This window comes from Procambarus clarkii, chromosome 18 (assembly GCF_040958095.1).
Source record: "Procambarus clarkii isolate CNS0578487 chromosome 18, FALCON_Pclarkii_2.0, whole genome shotgun sequence".
In the NCBI taxonomy this organism is placed as follows: domain Eukaryota; kingdom Metazoa; phylum Arthropoda; class Malacostraca; order Decapoda; family Cambaridae; genus Procambarus; species Procambarus clarkii.
The window spans coordinates 14,460,927-14,484,297 of record NC_091167.1 but is presented as its reverse complement, the minus strand read 5'-3'; the positions used below and the strand labels follow the sequence as shown (position 1 = coordinate 14,484,297).

General features: G+C 43.8%; 1 protein-coding gene across 1 annotated transcript in view; it reads right to left on the bottom strand.

Moving 5' to 3' along the window:
• LOC123754485 (2-(3-amino-3-carboxypropyl)histidine synthase subunit 2-like) overlaps positions 1-23,371 on the bottom strand; it is an 81,505-nt gene that overhangs the window by 35,751 nt on the left and 22,383 nt on the right. Inside the window, exons 3-4 of the mRNA XM_069326668.1 lie at positions 18,400-18,512; positions 17,303-17,397 (exon numbers count right to left, since the gene is read on the bottom strand). Coding sequence (XP_069182769.1) covers positions 17,303-17,397; positions 18,400-18,512 — 208 coding nt within the window. The remainder of the gene's footprint in view (positions 1-17,302; positions 17,398-18,399; positions 18,513-23,371) is intronic.

Here is a 23,371-nt window from a genome sequence, read left to right as displayed (position 1 = left end):
CGGGTCACGCAGGAGGTAAGCTGCAAAGGCCGCTCGCACCACACCAGGTTGGATGCGATAAGCCGAAAACCTCCGGAAGGACGGAACCGACGTACCCGGGGGAACACGGAACCGAACCCGGGGAGGGGCCGACACCAAATCCAACTCGTACGCAGAGGAGGGAAAAGAAAACCCCACTCCTTGTAACAATAAGCCCCACTCAGTGGGAAGAAAAACCCAGGCGGGGTCCAGTGGGGCCCAAGGCCCCCAAGTCAGCCCCTCCCTAGCCTCGAGGTCCGTCACCACAGGACCCGAGGCCGAGTCCTCTCCCCAAGCCCCGACCCCACAAGACAAGGACGGAGCAGCCGGAAAAGTTGGAGGAAGGGGGGCCCACTGGTTAGACCCTGAAGCTTCGGCCGGGAGACAAGATTCGAATGCTTCTGCCGCCCCCCTGGAAGGGGCAACCCCCGAAGCTGCCCGAGTCTCGAGGTCAAGTAACCCCTGCTCCGACCCCGAAAACCCTCAGACGCTTTGGGGCCGGAAGCAGGGGCGGGGGACCAGAACGAACAGAAGGGGAAGGACGAGGAGGTGCGGACTGAACCAGGATCGAAGCGACCCCCACCCCCAAGTCCGGGTCTCGAAAAGCAAAGCGGGGCAGCCCCGGGGCATCCGGGGAAGCAACCAACCGAGCGCGTTGCAACAGACGAAGCCTAGACTGCAACGCACGCGCAGCCTGTATCCGAATAGAATCATCAGAGGATTGGGTAAATTGAGTCACAAGCAAGCAGCAACACTCACAGGACTCAGGGTCGAAAGTATCACCGACCCAACAGGCAGCGTGGCAGAGGCAAAAACAATGAGGGCCACCCTGAGACAAGGGGACCGAGCAACCCTCAAACTCGCACACAGCGAGTGGGGACTCCGGGGTCACATCCATCGGACCCACGCGCCCCCTAGGGGATTCCCAGGGTCCTGAGCGTTTACTTTAAGAGGACTCGCGCTCAGGTAGTCCCAGGCAGGGTGCTGCAAACCGGCGCCCAAAACTACCAAGCAAACTTCTAAAGCTGAACCTCAGGGACGTGTACACTCACGGGGACCTAGCAGGGGGCGCCACCGAAAACAGTGGAAGGGCAAAAACAAACTGAATAAAATGACAGAACCCCAAGGAACAGAGCCGGCCGCGATGTCGGGAAATACAAGCTGAGCAGCACCCTGCGCCCCTACCAGTGCAAACTGCCTCTTACCTGCCGGTAACAAGGGAGAACAGAACACCCAAGAGCCCAACAGGCGGCCGAAAAAACCGAAAGGTAAAACGGACCAGCAGAGGCAGACCCCGAGGAGCCTGTGGAAGGTGGCCCCAAGCCCCAAGGGCAGTACTTACAGGGCACCTAGGGAAGGCAGCCCTAGGCGCATGCAGCCCGAGTACTGAAGATAACTCCTGGCTCTCGCACCCACAAAACCAACACCACACGCAAAGCACAGTGCAGTAGCGACACCGGAGCCAGAGCACACGACCATCGCCTATAGCATCAGCCTCAAGAACTGAGGTGTGGGTAGCCGGCGCGGGGGGTCTGGGGCTCCCCCTTCCCCCTCCCGGGGAGGGGGGAGCTGCGCAGACAGCGGCGCGGCGGTGTGTGACGTCACACTAGTTTGCTTGTTTTCGGTTGGGGAGTTCTATCCACTAGTTCGGTTTTTGGTAGCAATTTTAACCAGAATAGAGGTTTGTTTTGGGGCGCTTACCTTTCTGGGTGCCTGTTCCGGTCGATGGCAGACATAGAATGCTTCCAACTACATGGGGGCTTCTATAGGCCATTGCTCCCCTTGCCTCTCTGAGGGGGCCCGGTTCTGGCCGTGGTCCTCGGTAGGCCTAAGAACTCCATACACATGACTGATGCCAAAGTCTGACATTAGCATATCAGCCTGGGATAGCTCCGGGGAGCCGACGGGGCTCCCCCCAGAAAAGTTGTTATTATATATATCACCATGGGTCCCAAGAAAGCCAGTGGTAAGGATCAAGGCAAGAAAGCCCATGTGAGGATGACAATAGAGGAGAAACAAGAGATCATTCGGAAGCATGAGAACGGTACACAGGTTGTTGAACTTTGTAGGCAGTACAACAAAGCCACGTCAACAATATGCACTATACAGTATCCACTCAATTTAACGGCCTCTTTTATACCGATCTGCTGGTATTAACGACCGGTTTGGGAGCCCAGTAGCTAGAGCCTGCTATACCGGTCTGCGGTCGATATTACCGACAGTCGGTATTGGGTTTGTTGTGGCATCAGCGTCCCCTCACATGGCGACCAGGCCGCCACCGACCTGGATCGTCCAGAGTCATATATTACATCTTAATTTTCTTTTAAAATGATTCACTTTAATGAAGAAAATTGTAAATTATTATTAATAAAATATTTTGAAACAGTTTTTATTAAGCAAGAGTCTTTGTTTTCTTATTAAATACCTTTTATAGTATGTATAGGCACTAGGTATTTTTTTTCCCACGGACCTAGTATGTACTCCGCCGGGCCATGTGTTCCCATTGTTTACCGTGAACTCGCGCGGCTAGCTTCAATTGTGAAGGATATTACTGTACTGTAATTGTGATCTTTTTAATTTACAAAATGCCAAAAGTTACCCAAAGGAAGCGCCTGACGGTTGCACAGAAGCTGGAGTTAATAAAGAAACTTGATAAAGGATATTCTCATGCATGAGCAGCAGCAGAGTTTAACATTCAACATAATTGTCAATAGTGAAGTAGAATTAGAACTCATGTGAATTAGTAGTAAGGCTAGCTGTTGTGTGAAGTGAGTGCCTGAAAATAAGTGTACTGTACATAGAGTATGTACCCTGTATACAATATAAACAATATAAAACAAGCGCTGCAGAGGATGACGTAATCTTCACAGCTTCGTAATCTTCAGCTTCATTAAAAGTAAGTCAATTTACCAATTTTATTATAGTATTACAAGATATTCATTGTTTTTTTTCAACAAAAGCTACATATTAGTCTCTGCAAATGTATATTCTATCGTCAGCAGAGAAAAGGTGAGCTCAAAATATTTCGTCTTGGCTAGCTCTCGGTGACAAGGCTCGATCGCCATTGTTATGGCATGGCCGCCACAGCCTGTGTCGTAACATTAAAAGTCAATTTACCAATTTTATTATAGTATTACAAGATATTAATTGTTTTTTTTCAACAAAAGCTACATATTAGTCTCTGCAAATGTATATTCTATCGTCAGCAGAGAAAAGGTGAGCTCAAAATATTTCGTCTTGGCTAGCTCTCAGTGACAAGGCTCGATCGCCATTGTTATGGCATGGCCGCCACAGCCTGTGTCGTAACATTAAAAATACATTACCTGCACTGTTCAGGGTAAATCAAAACACATCTCTAAAATTTTATTAAGACAATATTAACTCACTGATTGATACATAAAATATTTTTCAATACAAAGGAATGAATCAATTTTTTCCCACCCATCTGGACTTGATCAGAGCGTGTTCACACATCATCCATGCAGCAGCCAGCAACTGGCTTAATCGTCGGCCGTGCACTAAATTGGAATGCAATTACACAATTAACTTTATTTAATTTTAGTTATACAGTATAAAATATATCCTACCTGAATGTTACTTGAAAAATTACCCGACCCAACTTAACGTCGGAAATAACGGAGCTCCGTAAATAACGACTTGGGCTCAGCCCCATATAGGCTGTTAAATTGAGTGGATACTTGTACTTATAAATTATTAAGAAGAAAAAGGACATTATGAGTGCTAAAGTGGCAAAAGGAGTCAGAACAATGAAGAAACAAAGACCACAAATACTTGAAGTGGAAAAGTTGTTATTAATTTGGATACACGACAAGAGTTAAAGGGTGATAGTGTTTCGGAGGCCATCATTTGTGAGAAAGCCAGGGTATTGCACGAAGACCTTGTAAAGAAAACCCCTGGAACGAGTGATGCAGATACAAAGGAATTTAAGGCAAGCAGGGGCTGGTTTGAAAAATTTAGAAAAAGAAGTGGTATCCATAGTGTTGCGAGGCATGGGGAGGCTGCCAGCTCAGACAAACCAGCCGCTGGACGATTTATTGAAGAATTTAAAGATTTTGCAGAGGCTGAGGGATACCTACCGCAACAGGTGTTTGTGACGAAACAGGACTATTCTGGAAAAGATTGCCTAAGAGGACATACATTACCAAAGAGGAAAAATCCTTGCCCGGACACAAGCCTATGAAAGATAGGTTTACGCTTGTACTGTGTTCAAATGCGAGTGGTGATTTGAAAATTAAACCCTTGCTAGTGTATCATTATGAAAATCCAAGGGTTTTCAAACAGTATAAAGTGCAGAAAACCCAAATATGTGTGATGTGGAAGGCTAATAAAAAGGCATGGGTGACTAGGATTTTTTTTTTTTGGAGTGGGTGAATGAAGTGCTGTGCCCTGCCATAGAAAAATATCTGCAGGAGTAACATTTGCCACTCAAGGCCCTGTTTCTCCTCGACAATTCTCCTGCTCATTCTCCAGGATTGAAAGATGAATTGATGCACAGATACAGTAAATTTCTCACAATAAAGTTCCTTCCTCCTAACACCAGTGAACGCCGCACAAGGCAAACACAGCCTAGGAAACTGAAGCCAGAGAAGTGTCTATCCCGGTTGACATTAGCTTACGAACTGATGCTAGGCAGCCGGCGCGGTAGATCCGGGGCTCCCCCCTCCCACTCTCGGGGAGGGGAGGGCTGCGCGGATGATCGGTGCAGCAGTAAAGTGTGAGGTTTGCTTGTTTCCTTGGGATTGTAGAGAGTTTCTACCTCTCTGTTCGGTTTTTTGTTTTAGTTTTACCATGTGGGGTTTGTTTTGTTATGCCTACCTTTCTGGGTGCCTGACCCCAGTCGATGGCAGATAAGGAAAACCCCAACCACAATGGGGTTTTCCAGGGCCATTGCTCCCTGAAACCTCTCTGAAGGGGCCAGGTTCTGGCACTGGTCCCTGGTAGGTCTGAACTCCTTAGCTAATGTCCCGGTCTAATATAACATACATTAGCCCGATAAGCTCCAGGGAGCCGTAAGGGCTCCCCACAGAAAACATGGTTTTTTTGAAAAAAAACAGGGCCATCTGTAGGATGCAGGAGCAACACACAATTTAATCTCCAAAAGTTCTTCACCGATTGCTTTGAAATTTTGACAACGTTCCATTTGCATACGTGCGTGTTTTTATATACCTACTATGTAGATGCCACACCTGTGACAGGTAAAACTATGCGTTTTTTTTAAACCATGCCATCTGTTGCATGCAAGACCAAACACAAGCTATGCAAAATATGTTACGATTCCATATCAATGTTTCCGATTGCATTGATAAATTGAATTTTCATAGATTTTGATTGATTTTTAATTTTGATTTAATTATTTTGTGTGACATTGCATTGGAATTGAGCCGTGTTGTTTTCCATACTGTTCATTTCGTGGGTATAGTTTATTTGTTTCTTTTTTCATTGTTTTTCATTTTGTTCTTTTAACTGTTTTTATTTTTCAGTGCAATTGGTGGTGAAATTGAGCTGTGTCGATTGATCTGCACTTGAATTGAATTACTTCGTTAGTATCTTTTGTTTTTGTTTTAAAAACATGAAAATGGACAACACATTTATTTCACAGCTGCAAATGTTCAACAAACAGCTATGAATCCACCAGCTACAGCGTTAACTGCGTTCTTCACGTTATGTCAAAATGACGCGTTTGCCAAAACATTGCTGTATTTGGAAGTGTCTACGTATTACACATGGAATGCCAGTAGAAAATCATTTGAACGACGTAAACGATGAGAACGAGTCGACGGACAACCTGACATATTCAAATAAACTACGATAGGCAGACTGTATACCATGCATCCCAATCAGGATGAATGCTTCTTTCTTCACATGCTGTACGTAAATGTGCCCAGTTCAACGTCTTTCCAGCAATTCAGATTTGTCAACACTGTAATACATGCCACTTCCCGTAGTGCATATCAAGCTCTGAATTTATTGGAAAACGACCGATACTGGGATGTGTGCATTAATGACGCGTCCAACACGTCACATCCAAATCAAATTCGTGCATTGTTTGCAATCATATTGACCACCGGCTCTCCTTCATCTCCAACAGAGTTATGGGAGAAATATAAATCGCACATGGTTGAAGATATTATCCGTCGAATACGCAAGGAAAATTCAAATATGACCATGGATTTTACAGCAAAAATCTACAACAAAGCGTTGATAAATGACTGAAGACTTGTGCTTAGAAATCGCGAACAAAGTTCTCAATCAATTCGAAATGCCATCATCGAATCGATCTGCTGCTGCTTCGTTCGATGTAGAATTGCGTCGTGAACAAAATTACAACACGGGTGATCTGTTGTTGTATGTTTAATCAAATATTCCTAAGCTAACGCTTGAGCGAAAAGGCATTTACAGTCAAATAATTCAAACTGTCAATAACGGGCTTGGAGAAATCTTCTTAGATACTCCAGGAGGAACTGGTAAAACATTTCTAATTAGATTGATTCTGGCAGCATTTCGATCCCAAAATGGCAAACCTTAGCTCTTGCATCGTCCGGAATTGCTGCGACATTGCTACCAGGTCGATGAACTGCTACTTTAGCTTTGAAATCGCCATTGAGCATGCAATTCATTGAAACTCCCACGTGCAACATTTCTAAAGCGTCAGGCCTGGGAAAAGTATTGCAGAAAGGCAAACTTATTGTTTGGTATGAATGCACAATGCATGGCAAAATATCGCTCGAGGCTCTTGATCGATCATTGCAAGATTTGCGTGGAAACATCAAACCATTTGGGAACGCGTTAATATTGTTTGCAGTAGATTTCAGCCAAACATTACCTGTAATTCCTTGATCGACACCAGCAGACGAAATAAATGCCTACCTGAAATACTCTACTTTGTAGCGCCACGTAAAGACATTTAAATTAACTACAAATATGCATGTAGTGTTGTAGCTACTGCAAAACGATCCATCAGCCGAGATATTCTCACATCAATTTCTGGAAAATGGCAACGTGAACCTGCCGGTTGATCTGACCTCAAGACGAATTTCATTGCCTCATAACTTCTGCAATTTAGTGACGTCAAAAGAAGAATTGGTTGAAAAAGGTTCTCTCAATATTCAAACCAATTATATGAATCACGATTGGCTGAATGAACGAGCTATTCTTGCGGTCAAAAACAAAGACGTCTACGACCTTAACAATATTATTCAGTCTAACATAGAAAGCGAGGCAGTCACATACAAGTCCGTCGACACTGTTGAGGAACCACATGAAGCAGTTAATTACCCAACAGAATTTTTGAATTTACACGATCTGCCAAGGATACCACCACACATAAGGCAACTGAAAATTGGCTTACCAATTATCATGTTGCGAAATATCAACCAGCCAAAACTTTGCAACGTCACGCACCTTGCAGTAAAAAAAATTAATCAGCGACGTCGTAGAAGCAACAATCTTGACTGGACCTTTCGAAGGTGAAGATGTTCTCATTCCTTGCATTCCTATGTTGACCAGACCACACACTAGAAGGTGAAGAGACGACGACGTTTCGGTCCGTCCGAGACCATTCTCAAGTCGATTGTGATGAGGAGGTAGAGACAGGCAATAAATAGGCAAGAGAGAGCCGAGGAGCACAGTAAGGTGTAGTAGAGGAATAGTAGTAATAATGTGAACTGCAGAGGGCCTATTGGCCCATATGAGGCAGCTCCAATTATAACCACCGAATGAGAAGGAGATAGTAATAGGAATAAGAAGAGGATAGCAAGGGAGCGTAGGAGAAGACAATGAACAGAAAAAGGGGAGAAGAGAGAAAGAAAAGGAAAGAAAAAGAAAGATAAATGGAAGGGGTAAGCTTATGTTAAGTCACGTTTGTTAGAAAGATTAGAGCATTTGAGTATATACTGTGAAATGGAAGAGTCCACAGCAACAAAGCCAGGACTCAAGTTCATGTTGGGTACATTGTGTATTAGAGCCGATTCAAAAAGACGGAATCTGTGTAGAGTAGAGGCAGGAAAGATTATTTTGGAGGAAGACCAATCAATGGGATGGTTATAATCCCTCACATGGCCCAAGGACAACAGTCCTTGGGCCAAATACTCTCTCTGACTGTGTTACCAACCTTTCATCCTACTCTCTTTCTAAGCACCAGCAAGAACTTCTTGGCCTTGGTCTGTCTTTTGCTACTTCCCCTGGCCCACGCTGTGGCATTGATCTCATTAGTTCCTTTGACAGGTTTGTCAATTCTAACTCTAGTACTCTTTCGGACCTGTCTGCCTTTAGAGGGGCACTTATCCCCGTTCTTGACAGCTTGTTTTCTAAAAATCAGCACCTTCCTCGTCGCTTCCAGCTTGCCCTTGCGCCTCTGAAATCTAACAACTCTATTCTTATCCTTCCTTCTGACAAAGGCAATTCGGTGGTTGTCCTTGACCGTGAGGACTACCTCCGAAAAGCCGATGTCTTGCTCTCTGACTCTCGCACTTATGCTCCTCTGACTTCTAACCCTTTGGATCGCCTCAAAACTTCCTTTAACCGCAAACTAAGACAGCTCTCTAGTCTTTGTTCTCCTGACTTTGATCTCATTAAACTTTTCCGTGTCATCTGCCCTTCTCTCCCTTATTTCTATGGTCTTCCTAAGACTCATAAACCTGGTGTTCCTCTTCGTCCTATCATTTCTTCACGGGGCTCTGTCAGCTATCCTCTTGCCTCCTGGCTCGCTAAAACCCTGACGCCTTACCTTGGCACTTTTTCCCCTGCCCACCTTTGTCACTCTCAGGACTTCATAGAAAGACTACGCCTGCAACCCTCTTGTAAGATGCTTAGTCTTGATGTCTACTCTCTGTTCACTAATGTTCCGCTCGATGACGTTCTCTCTTTCCTTAGACAGAAGGCGTCAGAGGGCCTTCTTCCTCTCCCGCTTCCCACTGATGATTTCCTCGATCTCATTAGACTCTGTGTTGACTAACTCTTTCTCTTTCAACAGTAAATATTACACTCAAACTTTCGGTGTTGCTATGGGTTCCCCTCTCTCCCCTGTTCTTGCTAATTTCTACATGGAATACTTTGAAACTGTTCTTCTTCCTCCTATTGATACTCATCCCTCTCTCTGGCTTTGCTATGTTGATGACATTTTTGCTTTATGGCCTCATGACCTTAGTCTTTTCCAGCCTTTCCTCTCCTCTCTTAACAATCTGGCTCCTTCTATCCATTTCAAAGTTGAGTGAGAATCTAATTCCCTCCTTCCTTTTCGTGATGTTCACGTTCACAGCTCTGTGTCCGGGTTCTCTTTCTCTGTCTACCGCAAACCCATGCATAGTGGCATGTACATTAGCTTCTTTTCCCACTATCCTCCTTCTGTTAAGAAAAATGTCCTCGTCTCTCTCTTCCTCCGCGCTCTACGCCTCAGCGACCCTCAGTTTCTTGATTCTGAAACTGCCTTTATCTACAAATCATTCTCTCGCCTTGGTTACCCATTGCATTTCATCAACTGTGCCTACTCTCAAGCTAAACGAAATTTCTTTCATCCTAAACCTGCTTCCAACACTAGTAGCACTGTACTATGCCTTCCCTTCATATCTGAACTCAAAACTTTTATCAATACCTTTCGTCCTCTTGACATTAAACTCGCCTTTCGACAAACTAACACACTTCGTAGCAATCTAGTTCACACTGCTCCTCCTGCATCTAATGCTGCTGGTGTCTACTCTATTTCCTGTTCATCTTGTCCTCTCCAATACTTTGGCGAAACTGGCCGTATACTGAATGACAGACTTAAAGAACACAAGAGAAGTGTTAAGTCTGCAGACACTAACAATGCTCTCTTCTGCCATGTGAGGGATTCTAATCATCCCATTGATTGGTCTTCTTCCAAAATAATCTTTCCTGCCTCTACTCTACACAGACGCCGTCTTGTTGAATCGGCTCTTATAAACAATGTACCCAACATGAACTTGAGTCCTGGCTTTGTTGCTGTGGACTCTTCCATTTCACAGTATATACTCAAATGCTCTAATCTTTCTAACAAACGTGATCTAACATAAGCTTACCCTTTCCATTTATCTTTCTTTTTCTTTCTCTCTTCTCCCCTTTTTCTGTTCATTGTCTTCTCCTACGCTCCCTTGCTATCCTCTTCTTATTCCTATTACTATCTCCTTCTCATTCGGTGGTTATATTTGGAGCTGCCTCGTATGGGCCAATAGGCCCTCTGCAGTTCACATTACTACTACTATCCCTCTACTACACCTTATTGTGCTCCTCAGCTCTCTCTTGCTTATTTATTGCCTGTCTCTACTTCCTCATCACAATCGACTTGAGAATGGTCTCGGACGGACCGAAACGTCGTCGTCTCTTCACCTTCTAGTGTGTGGTCTGGTCAATATACTTTAGCCACGTTATTGTGACTCATCGCCTGCTTGCATTCCTATCATTCTAACAGATATTCCATTTCAATTTAAGAGATTGTATTTCCAATTCGATTGGCGTTTGCAATCACCATCAACAAAGCTCAGGGTCAATCTTTAGAATTACATATGCAGTTTATTTCTAGACACGGATTTGATTCTCACATGGACAATTATATGTTGCGTGTTCTAGAGTCGGCAAACCAGACAATCTCTATATCAAATTCATTGCTCACTCAGATCCAGGGAAGGTTGCTAATGAGTTAGTAGATAAATGGGCTAGTGCTGCTGGTATGGAGTCCTTACCTGCAGACACGAGAATCACCATTGAGTCATGGGAAAATATTAGAAATGGAGTAACTTTATGTGCCTTAAATACAAGATCTATAGCGTGCACTGAGATAACTCACGATGAGCTACTGGATGCTATAAAAAGTGGCAGCTCTACTGCTCCTGGGAAAGATGGAGTAACGTATGACATTCTTAATTATTTAGCCGGTATGAAACCTAGTCCCTTACTTGATTTGTTTAATATGAGTTATAGAGAGGGAAAGTTACCAAGAAAATGGAAAGAGGCAGTCATCATTCCTATCCCTAAGTCAAACGGTGGCTACAGACCTGTCTCCTTAATATCCTGCTTTTGTAAAATGATGGAAAGGATTTTGTTAAATAGGCTACTCTACCTTGTAGGTGATAACATGTCCAGTAATCTCTTTGGTTTTATCAAAGGCAAAAGTACTGCGGATTGTCTCTTAAAGTGTTTGTCTAATATGGATGACAATTGTAGAGTTTTTGTTGATCTACAAGGAGCATTTGATAAAGCCAATGGGGAAGTAATCTTATACGAATTAGCCAATCTGGGAATAACAGGGAGATTGTTACACTGGATAAGGGATTATCTACAAGGCAGAAAAGGTCAGGTGTATTATCAGGGATGCATGTCTGAGGAACGGAGGTTTCAGTTAGGTACCCCACAAGGGGGAGTATTAAGTCCCACCTTATTCAATGTATTAATGAACAGATTAGCATCAGAAATGTATCCTCCAGGGGTCACGACGATCATATATGCTGATGACATTCTTATACAAGGCACTTCCGGGAACAAAATTCAAACTGCTCTTAACATACTTGGTACAACCTGTCACAAGTTAGGCTTAGTTATAAATGCAGATAAAACCAAATATGAGTATAGGAAACGAAGAAATATAACACTTACTCTAAATGGTGTGGAACTGAGCCGTGTTCAGAAGTACAAGTATCTGGGCATGTATGTTGGATACACATGTGAGAGTAAGAATGCTGAAATAAATCATATCAGCACCTTATGTAAAGCCCGTCTGCATCCTCTAAAAGCACTGGCTTTTTCTGGTAAAGGTGTTGGGGTACCTATCTTACGGATGTTATACATAAGCACTGTTCGGTCCCTGATAGACTACGCAGCACCCGTTTTGTCTTACACAGGCCAAGGCAGAATTCAAAAAATAGAGCTGATACAGAACGAGGCTATGAGGATTATTCTTGGATGTCAAAGAAATGCAATGATTGAAATAATGAGAATGGAATTAAATTTACAGAGTGTGTGTGATAGAGTCCGTGACATTAACACTAGAGTAGCTATTCGTTTCATGCGGAGAAAAGGAGGGGATAAGCTGTTTGAGAGCGTTCAGACCTGCTTGAGTGACGTACACACTTCCAGGAAACTGAGGGAGACACGCTACACGAGGGGATTAGCTCATGACCTCAGGGAATACGATGTACTTGACTGCTGTAAACCCTCTCGACAGGGTAATATGTCTGCTCCCTGGAAAGTACAGAAAATAGACGTCGAAATTGTACCCCTCAATGTGAAAAAGATTCATCATGAACCGGGACAATTACGGTGTATGTATGGAAGCATGATATCCCGGTTACCAAGAGGCAACAGTTTACATGTATATTGCGACGGGTCGGTGGCGGAGGATGGCAGGGCAGGGTGTGGTGTCCTAATAAGGGAATATACGGAGTTTGGGACTGTGGACAGGAAAATTGAACTCCGGCTTAGTAATTATATATCATCCACACAAGCTGAACTGCAGGCCATTCTGGCGTGTTTGGAGGAAGTACGTCATGACGACAAAAATGTTTTTGTATTTGTCGATAGCCGAGGAGCACTGAAGTCCTTAAACAGTCGAAACCCAGTCTTCATGTCTATAGTTGAGGATTGTAAGAGAAGAATAGCTGAGATACAGCTGAAAGGTCATAGTGTGAAATTCATGTGGATTCCATCTCATGTTGGAATAGTGCTCAACGAGGTGGCGGATGACTTGGCCAAACGTGCCACATCAAAACCACAAATTGACATTGAATGTGAATTCACAATGAGACAAATAAGAAGCAAAATCAGAAATATTCAGGCACAGGCAGGAGTGGAGAGGAGAGGGATAATGTATGAGAGAAGTCTAACCATGCAACACTACATGTATGTGAGTCAAAACACCCTTTTCACTTATGGAAAAAGGAGAAATGCTTGGAGTGACTCTGTGTACATGCGGCTCAGGCTTGGGTACAAATATTACTGGGAATATGGGATAGGCGTTCATGATAATGACACGAAGTGTAAACTATGTGGTATGTTAAGGTCTCACACCCTTGCCCATTATGTTCTTGATTGTCCATTGATTAATGTATATAGAAACACTGAGATAAGGACTGTTCCTGAGCAAATAGCCTGGATGTGTCACAAAGGAAAGGTTGATGATATTCTTGAGAGATATAAGAATTTTGCACCAAGACTGTAATATTTTGTTGAATTATCCGTATAACTAGGTCATAAAAGTATTTGTGTACGTCTGATACCATACCACTTGTGAAGGAGGAAATGTACATGTTTATCTCTCAGAATGTTTGGTAACAGGTTTATTGTTTGTGATGTGTGTCTATGTATGTACTAACACGTTGTACTGAACGGGGTGAGAATAGCTTGAGCTACCTCATCCCTTTGTGTGTATTTTACCTCAATAAACCTATTTCAATTTCAATTTCAATCTCTATATCTCCACAGACAATGGAACAACAAAAATATCGTATACCCACAAGCATTGTGAAACTAAACATATTAGAAACGTGCACTTTCTCTTTTCTTTCTTTCCCATTTAACCAGACTGAGCCACAGCAACGCAGGTACTGCTAGTAGTGTAATAAAACCAATAACAATATGGTGGGAGGAAGAATGAAGGCGAATAAGATGGGTTTTTTTATTTTCCTACCACAGACGTGGCCAGACATTTACAATGCTAACCAGCCTATATACATTTTCTGTCCTCCATGGACAGGGTTAGGGATGTGTTAAACATATAGTTCAGGGATTTATTGAACAATCAACCACAGAAGGTGATTCGGTGTTTTTAAAATGCTAAGCTAACCTACATACGTAAATACATAGATGCACAGATCTACATATGCCCTGCATAAAGTGTTGGAAGTGTCATTAATGTGCATTTTCAAAGGTGAAATGCAGTTCTGATCAGCTTCCATATGTACTTTATACACATACATATACACACACACACATACATATACGTACATATACATTCATATACACACACACAAGCATTTACATATATCTGTCTCTTTTACTCTGACAGGGTGAGATAGCTGACAAGAGAAACTAGTGTGCAATTAAGAACTTAACCACTGAAGGTGATTAAGATGCTTTTACAAGCTCAGGTTATATAGTTACATTACATGGTTAATCTAGGGTACAAGTCCAATACTGTATAACATCAAGTGTTCCAGTACTCGTATAGTAGTTACAGAGTTCAGCATACCTCAGCCCAGGAGGGCGAAAGTCAGACAATATGGGACATTCTACAATATAATGTTGAAGGGAGTGCATGTTCTCTCTTTCACAAAGTTGACACATTGTGTACTCGACATTTGGGTTTTGAGAAAGCTGCCAGATACATCTATATCCCAGGCGTATTCTGGCAACTATAACATCACATTGCCGGGTTCTTGTTCTATTAGTCCCATATGTGAATGTCTCCTCATGATATCTATCATAATAATTAATGCTACAACTTTCAGGTCTTTGTGAATTTGTTAGGTCGATGAGATGTTCATTAGATATTTGTTTAAGTATTGGAGGAGTGAGGGATGGCTGGCTGGATATGGTAGCTCACACTCGCGGAGTTCTGAGTGTGTTGATGGTGAATGTATATAGTGTGTGACAGTGCATAGTGTGTAAATATGTTGTAAATATACACAAAGAACATGAATCATTGGTGTGAATAACAGTATAGTGGGAGGAGGAATGATGGCGAGTAAGATGTTGGAGGAGTGAGGGAGGGGTAGCTGGGTGTGGCAGCTCACACTCGCAGAGTTCTGAGTGTTGATGGTGAATGTATATAGTGTGTGACTGTATAGTGTGTACATATGTTGTAAATATACATAAATGAACATGAAACATTAGATATACGAGCAATATATGTGGACACATTTGTGATGCATGTAACACAGTGTCTTGGGACAGTACGGATGTTCTACTGCCATAATATTGTGTACGTGTTTATTATACATAGGATTGGCAAGAAAAACAAAACAAATGTATTTGGAAATGCATGCAAAAAATTAACAAAAAATTATTTGTGGCAACTCGTGCATGTTGAAGCAGGCGTGTGGCAACCATAGGGAGTCTACGCCACAGACGACTGCCCCAGGGAGTCTACGCCACGGACGACTGCCCCAGGAAGTCTACGCCATGGGCGACCACCAAATCTTGACATCACACGCCATTTTCCAGACCCCATTGTGGCCAAAGTAAGTAAAATTTTTATTTTATTTTTTTTTTTAACATATCTGTGATCAGGGAAAGGTATTTAACATTTTCAAAAACAAAAAAAATTGCCAAGAATTTATTTCCTGTGCACAGGCATATTTGGAGCCTGAGCAGCACAGTGGTTAAGTAGAATAGCACTTATAGCAACGTCAAAGTGAAGTACTACATCTATTCTATTTATAAGATCTAGCACTGCAAAAGTGGCATATATAATTAAACCAAAACGTTAAGGACTTTCCTATAACAAAACCTTAACCAAATCATATATAAAAGAGGTCTCTTTCATTTTAGCATTGTACTACATTGAAAAGTATAGTACAGTACAGTACTAGCAAAATCAATGACTTCGAGTTACTTGTGTTATCCGACTGCCTTAACCCAAATATGAGTACAGTACAGAGGTACCTCGGAATGCAAGTGTCCCTGTATGCGAGTTTTTCGGAATACGAGCAGGATTTCCTCGGAAAATATGTCTCGGAACGCGAGTTTGTTGATACGCGTACAGGCCGACCTAGCGCGTGGTGGTTCGGCGTTTGCCCCTCCGCCCCTCGGTTTACCATTGTCTCGCGCCCAGTGACTACCCCACATCAATTCTTCTCGCGGATTTTCAGTGTTTTGTTGGATTTTTGGTGATTTGACTATACAATTTGTTATTATATATCTCACCATGGGTCCCAAGAAAGCCAGTGGTAAGGATAAAGGCCAGAAAGCACATGTGAGGATGACAATGGAGGAGAAACAAGAGATCATTCGGAAGCATGAGAACGGTACACGTGTTGTTGAACTTTGTAGGCAGTACAACAAAGCCACATCAACAATATGCACTATACTTAAGAAGAAAAATGAGATTATGAGTGCTAAAGTGGCAAAAGGAGTCAGAACAATAACGAAACAAAGACCACAAATACTTGAAGAAGTGGAAAAGTTGTTATTAATTTGGATACACGACAAGGAGTTAAGGGGTGATAGTGTTTCGGAGACCATTATTTGTGAGAAAGCCAGGGTATTGCACGAAGACCTTCTAAAGAATACCCCTGCAACGAGTGATGCAGATACGAAAGAGTTTAAGGCAAGCAGGGACTGGTTTGAAAAATTCAGAAGGAGAAGTGGTATCCATAGTGTTACAAGGCATGGGGAGGCAGCCAGCTCAGACAAACCAGCCGCTGAACAATTTATTGAGGAATTTAAAGAGTTTGCAGAGGCTGAGGGATACCTACCGCAACAAGTGTTTAATTGTGACGAAACAGGATTGTTTTGGAAAAGAATGCCTAAGAGGACATACATTACCAAGGAGGAAAAATCCTTGCCCGGACACAAGCCTATGAAAAATAGGTTTACGCTTGTGCTGTGTTCAAATGCGAGTGGCGATTTGAAAATTAAACCCTTGCTAGTGTATCATTCTGAAAATCCAAGGGTTTTCAAACAATATAAGGTGCAGAAAACCCATTTGTGTGTGATGCAGAAGGCTAATAAAAAAGCATGGGTGACTAGGCTTATTTTTTCGGAGTGGGTGAATGAAGTGCTGTGCCCTGCCATAGAAAAATATCTGCAGGAGAAACATTTGCCACTCAAAGCCGTGCTTCTCCTCGACAATGCTCCTGCTCATCCTCCAGGCTTGGAAGATGATTTGTTGCCCAGATACAATAAATTCCTCACAGTTAAATTCCTTCCTCCTAACACCACTCCTCTAATTCAGCCTATGGACCAGAAAATCATAGCGAATTTTAAGAAACTTTATGAAAGGGCACTTTTCCGGAAATGTTTTGAAGTGACTGAAGCCACAAACCTCACCCTCAAAGAGTTCTGGAAACAGCATTTTAACATTTGTAGTGCTTTAAAACTCGTTGACAAAGCCTGGCAAGAAGCGACTCAAAGAACCCTGATCTCTGGCTGGAGAAAATTGTGGCCTGAATGTGTGAGAGAACTAGACTTTGAGGGGTTTGAGCCTCTAAATGATGCACCTATTGTTGAGGAAATTGTTAAGTCTAGGCCAGCAAATGGGCTTGGAATTGGATGGTGATGTGGAGGAGTTGGTGGAAGAACACAACGAAGAACTGACCACCGAAGAACTCCAAGCCCTTCAACAGGAACAGCAAGACAACGCAGCGGATGATTCTACAGTGGAGGAGGAGGAGGCAGTAGCGAATGTCCCTTCTGCAGTAATTAAGAAGGTGTGTCAGATGTGGGAAGAGATTAAAACAATTGTTGAAAAGACTCACCCAGAGAAAGCTGTAATAGGCCGTTGCCTTAATCTTTTCAATGACAATGTGATACCTTACTACAGAGACAGCTTGCGAAGAAGGGAAAAGCAAGCTTCCATGGACAGATTTGTGGTGAGGAAATCGAGCAGTGAGTCTCAACCAGGACCTAGTGGCACTCAGATAAAACGTCCCAGGGAGAGCACACCAGAAAGGTCCTCACTGCCTGATGTGATAATGGAAGGGGACTCCCCTTCCAAATACTGTACAGTAGTAACTCCTCTCCTCCTCCCCCCTCCTCACCATCTTCCATACGCCTACAGCATTCAACAGCAAGGTAAGTAATAACTTGAACATAGTTTTGTAGGTTTATTTAGATGAATTAGGTATAAAAATTTAGTTTGATGTGGGGTTTTTGGGGTAGTCAGGAACGGATTAATTCATTTCCCTTTATTTCTTATGGGGAAATTAGCTTTGGAATACGAGGCGTCTCCAGGAACCAATTAAACTCTTAAACTGAGGTATGCCTGTAGTCCCAAGCAAATAACTAACCAGTACCACCATAACAGGTCATACATGCGCCATTAATAATAGTTATTAAAGAGCACTGTATAGAGGAATAACATTTAAGAGAAGGCAATGGACCGGGTCCCCCAGTGTTCAAAACCAAAGCCTCCAAATCCTAATAGAAACTTGTACACCACACACACACACACCTTATCCCAAGCTCACACAATCCAAAACACATCACACACAGTATATCAAATCTCTACATAATCTATATGGCACACCTTGCACATACAAATTACATTTCCTCATATTCTATAACACACCATCCACGTCTTATCTTAACCTTGCATAATCTACAGATACATTGCACTACTAATGCACCACACACATCCTAATACATCACACAACATGCAATATGAAACCAACTCCACACAGCCCTCATACTGACCTGCCATATGTTGTATCACCAAGGATATAAACAGTGAAGCCTAGTTGTAGTGTTATTGCACGACACACTGCACCAGCGTCTCCTAATAACTCGTCGGGAAACTGAAGTGCAACCTGAAGAAAAAACCAGCGTTAAATGTAATAAATCACCATTTTCTGGGAGAGTCCCGGAGGCTCCCCGGAGCTATCCAGGCTGATATGTATATCCCTAAACTCTGGTAACAGTCAGTGTAAATGGAGTTCTACCGGGGACCCCGGCCAGAACCTGGCCCCCTCAGAGAGGCACGAGGAGCACTGGCCTATAGAAATGCACATGGGATTTGGAGCATTCTATATCTGCCATCGACCGGGACAGGCACCCAGAAAGGTAAGCACCTCAAAGCAAACCCCTATTCTGGTTAAAACAACTAAAATAGACCAACTAGCAAACAGAACTCCCCCAAATAAAAATGAACAGACAAGCATGATGTCACACGAGCCACGCCGCATGTCTGCGCAGCTCCCCCCCTCCCCGGGAGGGGGAAGAGGGAGTCCCAGATCCTCACGCCGGCAATTCACCCACCAGTTCTGAGGCTGGATATCAAAAACATGCGAAAAACCGCCAATTGGAGGAGGAAGAGTTGCCGGGAAGCTTCCAGGACTCGCCCAGAAAATGGCCTTTCATTACATTCAACATTGGTTTTCTGGAGGGAGCCCCTTCGGTTCCCTGGAGCTACTTCACCAAAGATATGCCTGATCAACCAGGCTGTGACTCATACATCAGGCTGCAAGCAGCCGCATCTAACAGCCTGGTTGATCAGTCCAGCAACCAGGAGGCCTGGTCGACGACCGGGCCGCGGGGACACTAAGCCCCGGAAGCACCTCAAGGTAAGACGAAAACTAGAGGAACTTACCCGGGAGGCGGTCAGTGCTCGCACCTCAACTTGAATTCAGAACAGGCTGCAACCGCCGACCCAAAGCAACACAGGCCCGACTATGCTAAGGAACATTAACGAGGTAGCATGCAGCCAGGACCCCTGTTCGACTGCCAAAAACCCTGTGCCTGAATGTCAGCCCAGGACATGTTACCGAAGACAGCAGCAAGCGCAGCAGACCACAGGATGGCTAGACCAAATAACCCTGCGGACAACCTGAGAGACCTGAACCTGAGAACTAGGAAGAAAGGAAACCGGATCAACCCAAAGCACGTCCTCGGCCACAGAGGCTGTGGCATGCAAATAACGTTGGAGAGCAGCAACCAGGCACAACACATGATGCACCCCCGGCCTGACCAACCAAGCATCAACCACCCAATGACCCCCAATGGAAAGCAGCAGTCTCATTCTTCACCAGAAAAGAAGGAGATAGCTGCAAACAAACAAACTTATCACCACGACTAAAAGAGCAGAAACCCATGCACCGGAGGAAGGTATGAAGCTCCCCAACCCGACCCCCAGAGGCCAATATCAACAAGGCAAAAAAAAAAGCTTCGGAAAAACAAGCATGAACCAAAGGGGCCACAACAAACCAAGGAGAAGACGGATATGAGAGCACTCTGTCCAAAGACCAAAATGGCTCAAGCGGCACATGAGCAGGCCGGAGATGAAATAACATTCGAGACAGTTTGCGAAATGGTACAGAAGTAACATCAAGCAAGCTGCAGCGGCTCCGCCAACGCTGCACGATACAAGACAACAGTATTCGGCATAAGATGACAGTCCTGAAACAGCCAGGAGAGAAAGGACAACACAACCTTAACCGAAAGCGTAGTACAGCAACGAAGAGTCAAAAAGAAACTGAAGGACCGCCAGGAAACTTCATACTGCTGCCGAGACGAAGCCCGCAGGTGGGACACCATCACAGCAGAATATCAACAAAAATGGGCGCCACCACAGGGAAGGACAGTACCCCAGCAAAGGGAGCTTATACAGGTTTCTCACAAGATGTAATGAAAGGTGGTTTTCTTGGCAGGTTAGTGATTATTGAGGACATGCTAAAGAATTATGAAGAAAAGGTTATTAAATTAGAACAGCAAAATGAAAGTCTTAAGATTGAGTTTTGTAATTTAAAAGAAAGTATTTTCCAGCAAGGTAAAGAAATTTCCAGCTTGACTTATAAGGTAAGGATGCAGGAGGAATACATCAAGGAACTAGTAAAGGGTAATGAGGCATGTTAAGTGAAGAGTAGGGAATTTGAAGAAATTAACAAGAAAATACTCATATGGTGAACAACTCCAAGGGACCCTGAGGGCTAACATGGAGTTAGGCAAGGAGATGCAACGAGAAACTTCATTGGCAACTCAAATAAAGGAGGCTAATAAAGAACTAGAGAAGTATAAAGAAGAAATAAAAAGAGACATATGCACAAGTTGTAAAAGAGAGAGAGACAGTCAAGGAAGACTTTGTAAGTCAAAACCAGAAATGACCAACAAGAAGCAGAAATTAGGCAAGCAATTAGGAAAGAACTGGTTACCAACAGCAAACTAGTACAAAACACTGCAGATAGAAGAAAGTCCACTATATTTTTTGGATGTTTAGAGAAGGAAATTTCATCTAGGGTGGACCGAGAAGCAGAAGAGATGAAAATCAGAGAAAATAGTAGGTTTAGTAGAAGGCTCAAAGGAAAATGTCAGTGATTTTAGAAGAATAGGAAAATATGAGAAAGACAAGAACCGCCCCAGGACTACATATATAAGTATACACAGTATTCATATAAGTACATACAGTACTTCATAATTTCTTTAGGTTATAATTTTTATTAATATGAAAAATAAAGGAGCCTTTCCTCTTTATTTTCTTATCTGCCAACTAAAAACATAGATCGTCAATAAATCGGCATTAATCACATTAATTTATATTTGTTCTTGTATCTAAATTCTGAAGTATCTAAGAGACAATAATTAACTGAAAGACTTTATAAGGCAAATCATATTTATACTATTCAATACATATACATTATTATAACTGTTTGTTTTCATTTTACAGAATGTTAAGTTCACAATAATAATAGCCACTGGTTCACAACCACCAGGTGTACCTACCCTCACAAGGTGGTGGTTCACCAACCACCAGGTGTACCTACCCTCACAAGGTGGTGGTGATGGTGGTGGTTCACAACCACAAGGTGTACCTACCCTCACAAGATGGTGGTGGTTCACAACCACCAGGTGCACCTACCCTCACAAGGTGGTGGTTCACAACCACCAGGTGTACCTACCCTGACAAGGTGGTGGTGGTGGTTCACAACCACCAGGTGTACCTACCCTGACAAGGTGGTGGTTCACAACCACCAGGTGTACCTACCCTGACAAGGTGGTGGTGGTGGTGGTTCACAACCACAAGGTGTACCTACCCTCACAAGGTGGTGGTGGTTCACAACCACCAGGTGTACCTACCCTCACAAGGTGGTGGTGGTTCACAACCACCAGGTGTACCTACCCTCACAAGGTGGTGGTGGTTCACAACCACCAGGTGTACCTACCCTCACAAGGTGGTGGTGGTTCACAACCACCAGGTGTACCTACCCTCACAAGGTGGTGGTGGTTCACAACCACCAGGTGTACCTACCCTCACAAGGTGGTGGTGGTTCACAACCACCAGGTGTACCTACCCTCACAAGGTGGTGGTGGTTCACAACCACCAGGTGTACCTACCCTCACAAGGTGGTGGTGGTTCACAACCACCAGGTGTACCTACCCTCACAAGGTGGTGGTGGTTCACAACCACCAGGTGTACCTACCCTCACAAGGTGGTGGTGGTTCACAACCACCAGGTGTACCTACCCTCACAAGGTGGTGGTGGTTCACAACCACCAGGTGTACCTACCCTCACAAGGTGGTGGTGGTTCACAACCACCAGGTGTACCTACCCTCACAAGGTGGTGGTGGTTCACAACCACCAGGTGTACCTACCCTCACAAGGTGGTGGTGGTTCACAACTACCAGGTGTACCTACCCTCACAAGGTGGTGGTGGTTCACAACCACAAGGTGTACCTACCCTCACAAGGTGGTGGTGGTTCACAACCACCAGGTGTACCTACCCTCACAAGGTGGTGGTGGTTCACAACCACCAGGTGTACCTACCCTCACAAGGTGGTGGTGGTTCACAACCACCAGGTGTACCTACCCTCACAAGGTGGTGGTTCACAACCACCAGGTGTACCTACCCTCACAAGGTGGTGGTGGTGGTGGTTCACCAACCCGTCCTCTTAAAAATAACATCACTTTTGGCTCGTATGCGCGCTATGGCCAAATTTGGACGTAATTTGAAATTAAATTGACTCACAAAAGTGACGTTCTGTACCGTTTTCTATTTGAGTCGTCCAGCGTACGTGCAGAGGTTATAAGAGGACACTTTAAATTAACGTTTTTATAACGTTTTGAAACTTTATGAGAATTTCCTGCCCACCTAATCTATCAGAGGACCCTTAACTTACTGTTGTTGAAAAAAAATCCAAAATTTATTTTCATTTTTTTTTTCATTTTCAAATTACGTCCAAATTTGGTCATACGGGCAAATGGCCAAAAGCGACGTTCTTTTTAAGAGGACAGGTTGGGTTCACAACCATGAACACCTACCCTCACAAGGTGGTGGTGGTGGTTCACAACCATGAACAACACCTACCCTCACAAGGTGGTGGATCACAACCATGAACAACACCTACCCTCACAAGGTGGTGGTGGTTCACAACTATGAACAACACCTACCCTCACAAGGTGGTGGTTCACAACCATGAACAACACCTACCCTCACAAGGTGGTGGTGGTTCACAACCATGAACAACACCTACCCTCACAAGGTGGTGGTTCACAACCATGAACAACATCTACCCTCACAAGGGTCACAAGGGTGGGATAAACATCAGAGGTCCGCGGTTGTTCAACGTCCTCCCAGCAAGCATAAGAAATATTGCCGGAACAACCGTGGACATTTTCAAGAGGAAACTAGATTTATTCCTCCAAGGAGTGCCGGACCAACCGGGCTGTGGTGGGTAT